This window comes from Pseudonaja textilis, chromosome 10 (assembly GCF_049901715.1).
Source record: "Pseudonaja textilis isolate UNSWEBS1 chromosome 10, rPseTex1.2, whole genome shotgun sequence".
Classification (NCBI taxonomy): domain Eukaryota; kingdom Metazoa; phylum Chordata; class Lepidosauria; order Squamata; family Elapidae; genus Pseudonaja; species Pseudonaja textilis.
The window spans coordinates 17,904,103-17,916,205 of NC_141999.1; the positions used below are offsets into that span (position 1 = coordinate 17,904,103).

Here is a 12,103-nt window from a genome sequence, read left to right on the forward strand (position 1 = left end):
GAATGAATCCTGGTAGTTTCACTTGGGAGAGTGGGGGTGTTGGAAGTTAAAAGCCACCCCTCTCCTAGGAAAATGAAATGTCTTAGAATATACTAAAAAGACAGAATATTTTCCCTAAAAAGAAAAGTAGAAACTCAAAAAGGCAGAAACTCAGCCCCCACTCTCCCCACCTTTGCTAATGGACCATTACTCTGGCCTAGGGCAGTCTATTTTACATAACGAAGTTCTACTCCAGGTAAAGCTATAATAGGAATTGCCCAAAGCCCTTTTGTTATATCATCATCCAGCAAGGCTCAACCAAGCCTGGGACTCAGTACATCCTACAGAGTTGCCCCTGCATGGCCCCATGGGAGTCTGACAACCAATCAGAATACAAGCTCAAATTCAAACCCCAACAGAGGCTATAAAACAATTGCACTCTCAGCATATTAGCCCTTTCTTTCTTTCTCTTTCTTTCTTTCTTTCTTTCTTTCTTTCTTTCTTTCTTTCTTTCTTTCTTTCTTTCTTTCTTTCTTCACCCAAGGCATGTGATCCTGTCCACCATTAAACCATCTTTCCAAGCAGTCACCATGTTTCCAGTGTCTTTCTTCCCCACTTGGAACTGAACCCAGAAGGCTATTTCTTCCAGCAAGGGGATAGATTAAATTTCGGATCTCTTCCTTTATACCCTCTCCAGCCCAATATTGTCCTTTTGTTTTGCTGCCGAAGGACTGGGGTGGCAGAATAGCAGTCTTCCAGTATTTGAGGGGCTGCCACAAAGAAGAGGGGGTCAACTTATTTTCCAAAGCACCAGAAGGCAGGACAAGAAACAATGGATGGAAACGAATCGAGGAAAAAAGCAACCTGGAATTGAGAAATTGTGAGAACAATTAGCCAGTGGAACAGCTTGCCTTTGGACTCGAAGACATCTGAGATCCTTTCCAGCACTATTCTAATTGATTGATTGATTGACTGAGTGAAAGTTGACAAAGTCTTTGTCCAAGCCTAGTTGGTTAGGCAGAGAATGACACTCTGCACATGGGCAAAGGTAATTTCCTGACTAGATTAATTCAATCAATCAGAATAGAGCTGGAAGGGACCTTGGAGGTCTTCTAGTCCAGCCCTCTGCTCAAGTAGGAGACCTATACCATTTCAAACAAGTGACTGTTCAGTCTTTTCTTAAAAACCTCAAGTGATGAAGCATCTACGACTTTTGAAAGAAAGCTGTTCCACTGGTTAATTGTCCTCACTGTTAGGAAGTTTCTCCGTAATTCTGTGTTGCTTCTCTCCTTGATTAGTTTCCAACCATTATTTCTAGTCCTGCCTTCAGGTGCTTTGGAAAATAAGTTGATTCCACGCCCTCTTCTTTGTGGCAGCCCCTCAAATACTGGAATATTGCTATCATGTCACCCCTACTCCTTTTGTCTAGATTAGCCGAACCCAAATCATACAACTGTTTTGGGGGCTCATTCTAGTATGCTATGTCTCTTTAACCCATTGCAGTTAATAGTTTAATTTTATTTTGGTATGAATGCTGGTCTTGGGGCTTGACCACAAATATTTGACTTGATCACATTTGCTGGACAATAATAACGTGCAAGGAGAACCAAGTGTCATCATGGGATTATGTGTTTAGACAGCACAAATTCTAACAGCTATGCTTTTTAAAAAAAAGTCCGAAATGTCAAAAGTTTTTCAGTCTGTTGGTTAGGAACTCCTGGAGAATCACAAGGCTTTGCTTGTCTTTGCCTGCACAAGCCCCAAGATGCTAATCCTGAAAATCTTGATGATTTTGTGTGTGTGTGTGTGTGTGTCTGGTGTATGTGTGTGTGGTGACCAGTATATTGCCTGTCTTCCAAGATTATTCTTACACTCCTTGTGAGCTCCATCCCTTTTTTATGTCCTTATGATATCATGACACATGTGCAAAAGGGGTGGGACATGCATTTCAATCCTGTTTTGTCCATCTCACACACAAACTGGAATGCAAAAACAGTTAAAACAAACTTCTGCTAAGTTTTGGGAAAGAACAGGGGATGAGAAAGAAACTCAAGATAACCCCAGCTCGACTTTCGTTATAAGAAGGTAGAAGGGTTTTCAAGATTCTGTCACAACGCACACTGCGACAATAAAGTGAAATTCCAGTCATTCTTGTGGTGTCTGGTTCACAAACTGGCCTACTTTAAAAGGCTGACTTCGGTCTTGCAAGCACGCCCGGGGGGAAAAAAGCAAGGCAGGCATATTTCGATGAAACATTTTTAAAAAACGCATCCCTCATCAAAAAGGACACACACGAGGACACGGCAAACTCCAATCCACGATCTTTATTTCACTCCCTAATAAATAAGCCCCGGCATTTTTCTGGAACTGCAAACACACTGGATTATTAATACTGAACAGATCTACAAAATTGAAGGAAAGAGACTGCCCCTCCCTCCCTCCCTTCCCAAGCCAAGTTTTAATGGGGGAAGGGTGAAAAAAAAGGGAGAGGGCCTAAAACCTGGCTCTTCCAGGGGGGTTTTTTGTGGGGGGAAGGGAACACAAAATTGACAGACACACAACCCCCTCTCCAGGAGGGGGCAGAATTAATGCCCCCTCCCTGCCGCCGGCAGTATATTTGAAGGGCTTAAGAGGCCGAGATTGGCAGTGAAACTTTACTTTATAGAGGCAATACAGCTTCTTGGTGAGAAGGCAAAGGCCCAGCTGTTGTCCAGGAGACTGATGAGAGTGTCTCTGGTGTGGCACATGTGGCATCTGCACAGGGTTTAAAAAAATAAAACCCAGATGGAACCACCATTCTTGACCGCACCCAGATACAACGTTCCCTAAAAAGCACCATTTGGAGAATTATGAACTAAATTGTCTTGGTTTGCATGGCACACCAAACCAAATGCCCAGTGAATGAGAACATTAGCACTTTGCCCATCCTCTCAATAACTGTGTGCGTGTGTGTGTGTGTGTGTGTGTGTGTGTAGTTCATTAACACCGTTTTTCTTCCAAATTCAAAAAAAGTGTGCCATTTGAGGTTACGGAATGCTTAAACCTGTAACACACCTTGGCTGCAAAATCCATTTTCAATCCGTCTCAAATGTTGACTGTTTCTGGTTCAGATTGCACACCGTGAAGTCATGTTTATTTTTCAATCTTAGCAATATTAAGATGTCTGGACTTCAGCCCCCAGAGTTCCCCCATGCTGATTGGGGGAATTGTGGGAGTTGGAAGTCCAGATATCTTAATGCTGTCAAGGTTAGAAACCCTGCATTACGTTTATGACTGGCTATGCACAGGTGGGGAAAACAGGTGTGCTCTTTTCACCAGGCATTTGGGTTTAGTGTTGCGTAAATAGAAGTCCAAGAGCAGAACTCAGCGCATACCTTTCATAAGTCAAATACTACTCTGAAAAGAAGGGCTGGCCTGGACTCCAGCGTGTAGGTATGTATAGAGAACTGCTGGTGTGATGTATCTTTCAAAGCTCCAGGGATATTTCAAAGGTGAACCCCCTGTTCAGAAAGTTTTCTGGGTTAATAGATGCCATCAGCAAGAAGATGCTGTAGTCCAGCCTCCTGCTTTTTTCTGTGTCTGAAAATGTGGGCCTGACATGCCTCTACCCTATCGGAGGCAACTGGTTGGGAAAATCCCTTTTAACAACGTTGACAAATCAACCCACTGAATGGTAGGAAAAACAAGGTACAGAAGCAGCAGCGAAGAGAGCTGAAGAAGGAATGACAACACACACATACACACCCCGGCGCCTCTGATTTGCTTTTGCCTCGCCGTCAGTTCATGATCGCTTGTGCGTTAGAGAGGCAGACTAAGAGAATGGCAGGACTGGGTTCTTTGCTGTCCTCCATCAGGGTGTCTTAGCTGCTGAGTGAAGTTTCAGGGCAAAAGAAGAGATCCCAGCTCCAGAGTCCATCCCCGTCCCCAAAACTGATCCCTTCCTCCCCAAACAATAGCTGGGGGAAAGGAAAACAAAAGGACCAGTGCCAGGAGACAGGAAAATCAAGGATTCTCGGAAGGTCCTGGGTGCAATAAAAATAGCACTGAAGTGGGGAGAGGGATAAAGAGAAGTCCCTACAGGAACTATCCCGGGGAGAATGGTCCAAGAAAGATGTTCCCGGCAAAAACCAAGAGACCCATCGCTACCAGTGGCAACTCTTGAGGATAATGTCCAAGGTGATGGGATCTGGCGAGGAGCCCGGCGCTGTCTCCTCCCACAGGATGTCCACGCCACTGGTTCAACAGTTTCTGAGATAGATCTCAGGAGCCTTCTTTGTGGTAACTCAGCAACCTTCTCAAAAGAGAGAGAGAGAGAGGAAGGTACTGTGCCTTCACTCCGGTTCCAACGGGGGTTCTGCCACCATGATGCCTTGCTGCAACTTCTCAAGGGAGAGCTTCATCTGGTGGAAAGAGAAGAATAAGTTATTCCCCAGAGAGGAAAGCCAGGCCCCAACCAACAAGAAGGAAGCTGGGGTTGTTGTGTTCACGTTGTGGGAAACGGAGCCGGTTGTTTTTGCAGAACGGTAAGAAGACATGCTAGCCTGGGAAGAAAATATACATCGTGTATGTTTCTAATCTCATGAGCTAGGCTGAAGCTGGAGAACTGTATGTAGCAAGGCCTCTGCTATGCTAAAAACCGGCCTTAACTAGAATTTCCTGATGGTTAGTTACTTTAGAGCAGTGGTGGCTAACCTTTTTGGGCTTGTGTGCCAACACCCAGAAGGCAATGCGCATGCCCACCACGCCCCCTTACCTGCACTGTGCCCCACACCTGATTTTTGGCTGGTTTGAGGCCTTTTTGGCCTCCCAGAGGCTTGAAAAAGCCTCTGCAGGCTTTGCAAACCAAATAATAGGCCTGTTTGTCACTTCCGGTGTTACAGGAAATGATGAAATGGGCCTATTCGTCCTGCAAAGCCTACAGAGGCTTTTTTCAAGCCTCTAGGGAAGCCGAAAAAGGCCTCAAACCAGCCGAAAATCAGCTGTGAGGCATGCACATGTGTAGTGAGGTAAGTTTGCCTGCGGCTCTGCGTGCCACCTGTGGTACGCGTGCCATAGGTTTGCCATCACACCTCTAGAGCAAGAGTCTTCAAACTTGGCAAGGTTAAGACTTGGGACTTCAACTCCCAGAATTCCTGAGCTAACATGGCTGGAGGAGGAATTCTGGGAATTGAAGTCTACAAGTCTTAAAGTTGCCAGGGTTGGAGATGCCTGCTCTAGAGACAACCTCCAGAGGTCTTCTAGTCTAACCCCCTACTTATGTAGGAAACCCTACACCACTTCAGACAAATGGTTATCCAACATCTTCTTAAAAGCCTCCAGTGTTGGAGCAGTCACAACTTCTGGAGGTAAGCTGTTCCACTGATTGTTCTCATTCAGGAAATTTTTCCCTAGTTCTAAGTTGTTTCTTCCTTGATTAGTTTCCACCCTTTGCTTCTTGTCCTGCCCTCAGGTGCTTTAGAAAATAGCTTGACTCCCTCTTCCTTGTGGCAGCCCCTCAGATATTGGAAGACTGCTATCATGTCAGCCCTAGTCCTTCTTTTCATTAGACTAGACATACCCAGTTCCTGTAACCGTTCTTCATACGTTTTACCCTCCAGTCCCCTAATATTAAAGTACTGGTTGAACCCAACCTATGGGCAAAGATCCCATCAGCATTTCAGTGCATGTTTGTACTCCACACGTAAATGAGCCTTAAGCCAGACCTATGCAATCTTGTGACTTCCAGAGGTGATAAGTCTATACTGCCCATACAATTGTTTCAACACATTGAGAGAGAATTGGGGTATTAAAGGTTTGCTTAAATGGTCACCGTAGCAGTTCATAGTCAAGTGTGAATGTTGGGTATCCAATTCCATATCCTAAGATTTTAGATTTTCTGTCTTTTTGTTAAGTATGGATGGGGAATCTGCACTCCTCCCATCACTGGATTTGGTGCCTCCAAGAATCCCTCAGAAAGAGAATCCTTGCTTTGAAGTTTAAAAAGCTGGTTTCAAAATTTTTGGTATAGAGGTAAACACTCTGGTGCCTTCCTCCCCATCTGAACTTCAACATCCATTAGGCCTAACAATGATGAAGGAATGAAGTCTGATATATCTTAATATCCTCTGTATGGTCAACATCTGATGGAAATCTCTGGCTCTAAAAAGGGGCTTCTGGAAACCAAGGGTTGGAGCATCCTTTCTCACATTTTCTATGAGCTTAGCTGGACTGGAGGAACATTCAGACTGGAGAACAAACCTCATCCAGAAGTTCCACTGATGCCTTCAGGATCTGTTTCCACTTTTGCACCTCCACGCTATGGAACTGTTTCTGCAACTCCAAAATCTCTGCCCATTCCGAGGCCGTCTGTGGAAGCTTCCTACCAAGCAAGAAGGAGACAGAAATCTCTTAACTGCAATGGATCAGCAGTGGTACCCGCTCCCTGAGTTCACTTCCTATGAATGATCACACCCATCACTAATGTAGAAGCCAGTTGGCCTTCCAGAATCTAATTCCCCTGATTCTAAGGCTGGGGAGCAACCTTTTGCCAGAAGCTATATTCTCTTCTCAGTAACCTTTTTAAAATAGTGATTTGTTTTATGGCTAAAAACATACCAGAGGGGGTGAGATTTTATAGCACTAGCACTTAGACTTATATACCGCTTCAGTCTTTACAGCTCTCTCTAAGTGGTTTATATCGTCAGCCTATTGCTTCCAACAATCTGGGTCCTCATTCCATCCTCAAAAGGATGGAAGGCTGAGTCAACCTTGAGCTGGTGAGAATCAAACTGCTGGCAGTCGGCAGAATTAGCCTGAAATATTGCATTCTAACCACTGTACCACGACAGCTCTTGGGCTTTAGAGGTATGGAGGGAAGGTTATAATTCTATTTTAGAAGCCAGTTAGGCCTAACAGAAAATCAGCTTGCATCTACCTGGGGTTTCTGGTTGGTCAATCTTGATGGATGGACTTCATCTGAAAACTTTTCTCAAGCATCCTTCCAAACATGGCAGGATCCAAGTTTTAGGAATGCTTCCTCAAAAGACTCTGGTACCTATCTTACAACTTCACTATGCCAAACAAAAAACATTTCATTGGCTCAAGCGTTTTAGAAACTGTGGGAAGTTCACAGCACTTTATTGCCAATGATTTTCTCTCGGTTACTGTACTGTGGGATTTTTTCATTGGGTTTTATATTGTTTTATTGTATTCTATTTTATTCCACTCAGAGGACTACATTTATTAGAGAGCAATTAATTAATTCTATTGGCTATGGAAAGGCAAAGGATATCAGCTTCCTAAATCCTGTCGCATAGTATTTCAAATAATTTACTGACCCTCGGTATTCAACCACCTGCTTAACATACATTTATATCTCACTTTTTCTCCAGAAAAGTGGTATCCTTTCTTTGTTTTATCCTAGCTACTTTATAAGATAAATTCACTTAAAAGAATTGATTATCTGTCCTCCTTAGGGAAAGACTAAAAGCCTGACATGTTTATTTGAATTATGTTATGCTTTTCCAGGCAATAGCCCAGAACATTCAATGTTAGACAGTATGTTTTCCAAAGTTGTGCTCAAAACAAATTTTAAGTCTTAAGTTAATCACTGTTTAGCACTGGAAAAACTTTACAGTTACAATAATTATTTTAAAATATGCTGCATAATTCATCATCGTTTCACATAGTGTCAAATCTCGGTTTACCACTGAAGATATAACTCAGCCAGGAATGTAAATAATTTTGGCTTTCTTTTGAGGGTTCCTGACCTGCTTTAAAATATTCTGATAATAGATACGTTTATCATTCCACTTGTATCCGTTTTGGTTTCTGTTATGTCTTTATTGATTTATACCCAGCCTTTCAACAATAAGATACAATTTGGTTATGACTACTTTCTTTTTACATTTTAAGCATCAAGATTTTGCAAAGCAAAATGGTCAAAACGATTAGTGGCTTTGATTTAGAGTTCAAAAGCATCACAGGTATAAATATACCTGATTTAATGTTGTCTAATTTAAAAACATTTTCATAGCAGAGCTACGCTCTTTCTCAACCTCTGCAACTTTAAGATATGTGGACTTTAACTCCTAGAATTCCCCAGCCAGCATAAATGCTATTGATGGACTGGTGGGATTATGTACCATCAAGTCAGCGTCTACTCTAAGCAGTCACACAGACAGACCTTCTCTGGAATGATCTTTCCTACCCTTCTCCTTCAGTTCTTCCAGAAGTGTAGCCATTGCAATTGAATCCATCTACCTTACTGGTGGTCATCCTCTTGTCTCTCTCCTTCCAGTTTTTTCACCATTATTAACTTCTTAAGGGGCTTACGTCTTTACAGAAGGTGTCCAAAATACGAAAAATTGAATCTGGCTAGTTGTATGTTTTAGTGAGAAGGATTTGTTCTGTGATCTATCTATAGCTGATTTTCTTGGCCCTCCGTGATATTCTCAAGGAGTGTTGTCCAACAACTAAGATCCAAAGCTGCTGCTTCAAAGTCCAACTTTCACTTCTTATAGAAGTCCCAAGGAAACCCACTGCTTGCATAGTCTGATGTCTGCACATATTGGCTCATCCAGACATCAGAATATCTTTTTCAATGCCTTCATTGCTATTCTTCCAGGGGCTAATTATTTCTTGACATAAATGCTAAATTATATTAAACCAGCAATAAGCTACCTCGAGAAGATTGTTCTCCCTTTCCCTCAATTCAAACTGCATCTTGTCAAGATTTTTGAGAAAATCCATGAGCTGTGATGGTGCAGTGGTTTGAATGCAATATTTCAAGCTGACTCTGCCTTCCACTGTCAGGAGTTCGATTCTCAGGTTGACTCAAACTTCTGTCCTTCCGAGGTCAGTAAGATGAGGACCCAAATTGTTGGGGACCACATACTGACTCTGTAAACCTCTTACAGAGCGCTGTAAACCACTATGAAATGGTACCTAAGTCTAAGTGCTATTGCTACATTAGGTAAGGTAAAGGTTCCCCTCGCACACACATGCTAGTCGTTTCTGGCTCTAGGGGGTGGTGCTCATCTCCGTTACAAAGCCAAAGAGCCAGCACTGTCCGAAGACGTCTCTGTGGTCATGTGGCCGGCAGGACTAAACGCTGAAGGTGCACGGAACACTGTTACCTTCCCCCTAAAGGGGTCCCTATTTTTCTACTTGCATTTTTACATGCTTTTGAACTGCCAGGTTGGCAGAAGCTGGGACATGAAACGGGAACTCACTCCATTATGTGGCGCTAGGGATTCAAACTGAACTGCTGACCTTTCTGATCGACAAGCTCAACGTCTTAGCCACTGAGCCACAGTATCCCTATATTGCTACATTAGCTTGCATTAAATTCTCAGAATCTCTAAGAGTAGGAAAGTCAGTCTCCCATTTTCTCTTTCCCAGAGAGTCTTTCTCACCCACTGGAGAGCGCATACGTCTGCCATGACTCCACGGTTCGGGCTGTGTGCTCCAGAGACCACAGCCGGTAGAACAGCATCATGTTGAGGATAACCAGAACTAAAAGACTAGAGAAACACAAACACGTTGGTAACATAAAGGACCCCTTTAGACCAAGGTGACACTCAATTCCAGCTAGAATGTGGTAGGATTCCTCCATATGTCACAGGAAGCACATCCCCTATATAATACACACACACACACACAGAAAGACAGAAAGGGGATGTGCTTGTGAAATATGGAGGAATTTTTACTCATTTAAATTCTACCACACACACACACACACACAAAGCATTATTCCCACCTTGGGGGATTTGGTATAGAGTCAGAATGAGAATGTATACTCACTGGGAATCATCTCCTATTAATGACCCCATAATCCCTTGCGGGATGGAGTCAGGGCAACTGAATGGAGCTGAGTGTTTGCTGGACGGATGCCCTTCCTGTCGCCAATGCGGATTTTTATTCAGCAGATATATTCTCACTGTGCCCAGAGAGAGAAATGTCTGCCTCTACCTAGGATTGAACTCACAGCCTCCTGATTGTGAGGCGAGAGCTCCACCTCTAGGCCACTAATGGATATTCACTGGGAATAATCCCTTCAAGATCATGATTAAAAGGATGCCATGTAACAAAAACACCTAGGGATTAAAATAGCCTGATATCCCTGTTATGGTTACCTAAGAATAACGACATAGTAAAATAGCATCCCTAAAGTCTGTCCTTCACGGTTTGCCTTAATCCTGCAGCGATCTATTTGGTTTGGCTTCAAATGTGGTTAAACGAGCCTTTATACCACTGAATAACCGCCTGGCTTAATGCAATGTGTGAAGGGAGTCTTTCAATCACCGTAAATGGTCATCGAGGAAACACATCAATGCATCTGGATCGATAAGAGGAAGGAGAGAAGCCACATCATGCATGCCATGCTGTCATCGCGCAGCGGATATGAATTTCATAATTTGCGCAACCTCATCGGGGCCGGTATCAGACATCTATGCATTGATAGTGCTCCTGGTGCAGAAGATAATCTCAGCTTGAGCTGATGAAGGGGTTTGGAGCAGGCAGAGTTAACTCCCAGAGATAGTCTTACTATTTTTGCATAGGCAATCACATTAACCTTGGACACAAAATCCATCTTCCTTTCAGTGGCTGGCCCTCTAAAGCTTTAAAAATGTATAGGCTGAAATATCAGAAGCCCAAGGAATGAAGATAGGCAGGGAGAAAGTTAGCCCCCACCCCCCCGCCCATCAGTGGCAGGACAGAACAGGGATGCTTATGCTGTAAGAGCAATTGGTAAGTTTAACGAGGTGAACAAGAAGGAAACTGTAGTTGGAAGGCAGACTCTAGCTAAGGATTTGGGCCGCCTGTTGTTTCCTGGTCTCCCGTTTTAATCTGGCTGGGGATCACAGTTTAGAATTGGGGCGAGGGATAAGAGACGCGGCAAGCAGAGTGCAATGGGGGCGAGGGGTGAGTGGAAGACATCATGAAAGCGACTGCCAGAGACAAGAAGAGGATTGAAATGGCAGGAGTCATGAAGGCCAATCAGGAAACCAGAACTAAGCCAGGATGAAGAAGCCGCTTGGGCCTTGGGATCGTAAGAAAGGAAGAAGGAAGGCGGGTTGGAAGCTGCAGGTTTTCAAAGCAGGAAGGCATGGCAGGATGGTGGGGGGTCAAGGGAGGGGACAGGGATGTCCAAGGCAACAGCAACATGGCCAGTGCTGTAGGGCAGTAGGCATACAATACCTCACACAGATCCTATGCGGAGGCAAGAACGAAAAAGAAAGAAAGAAAGAAAGAAAGAAAGAAAGAAAGAAAGAAAGAAAGAAAGAAAGAAAGAAAGAAAGAAAGAAAGAGAGAGAGAAGGATGGGAGGAAGAGAGAGAGAGGAGAAAGAAAGAAAGAAAGAAAGAAAGAAAGAAAGAAAGAAAGAAAGAAAGAAAGAAAGAAAGAAAGAAAGAAAGAATTGAAGCTTTGTTCCTGCATTCTCTCATCAATAAAAGAAAGACAAGGGAAAAAATTATCCAGCATAGATGCTGCCACACCAAACTTTCCTAAACTCGATTGTACTTTTCAAACAAATAAGGTTGCTAATTTAGTAGGAAATTAAGTTAGTTAACCTAGAAACCTTTAATTCAATTACTTTTTATGGCATTTTAACTGTTGGGAACTGCTCAGAGTCATGAATTTGAATATTTTTTTTTGGAGGGGGGAGACAGATAAATTGAAATAATAAATAAACCAATCCACCTGGAGAAAAGAAGCAGGGTGAGCAGGGATCTTAGGAAGGCAGTGGTACACCTTAAATCACAAGCCAGCACACCTTTTACGGTGTTAGTAACTAAGGAAAGTAAACATGAGATTGCAAAGCGAAAAGTACCCAAAGCTTTCCAACCAATCTTGACAGTTCTGGGACCCTGACATTTTTTTCCCTTTTACTACAGCCCACCAAGCAATGGGACAACAAGGTCATCTCGGTTTGGGGAGCAGAGAGGAGAGCCTTGTTCTGATAGTCATGCATGTTACTTTCAGCCAGCCTTGCTGCCTTTGAGGCCACCCTACCAGTGGGGGTACGCTACCGGTTTGGCCCGGTTGTAAAAATGACTATGGTTCCCAAACAGGTAGTAAAAAAAACCCTCCAGTCAGCTGAGAGGAGGGGAAAAAGCCCCCAACAACCAGCTAAGAGGATA

At 43.4% G+C, this 12,103-nt stretch overlaps 1 protein-coding gene across 9 annotated transcripts in view; it reads right to left on the bottom strand.

The window, feature by feature from the left end:
• Positions 1–2,283: 2,283 nt before the first annotated feature.
• GRAMD1A (GRAM domain containing 1A) overlaps positions 2,284–12,103 on the bottom strand; it is a 56,605-nt gene continuing 46,785 nt past the window's right edge. For all 9 annotated transcript variants that reach the window (XM_087939937.1, XM_026718857.2, XM_026718856.2 and 6 more), the window contains 3 exons: positions 9,375–9,482; positions 6,217–6,337; positions 2,284–4,379 (listed from right to left, as the gene is read on the bottom strand). In XM_087939937.1, the coding sequence (XP_087796063.1) occupies positions 4,311–4,379; positions 6,217–6,337; positions 9,375–9,482 (298 nt within the window). In that variant the 3' untranslated portion in view covers positions 2,284–4,310. The remainder of the gene's footprint in view (positions 4,380–6,216; positions 6,338–9,374; positions 9,483–12,103) is intronic.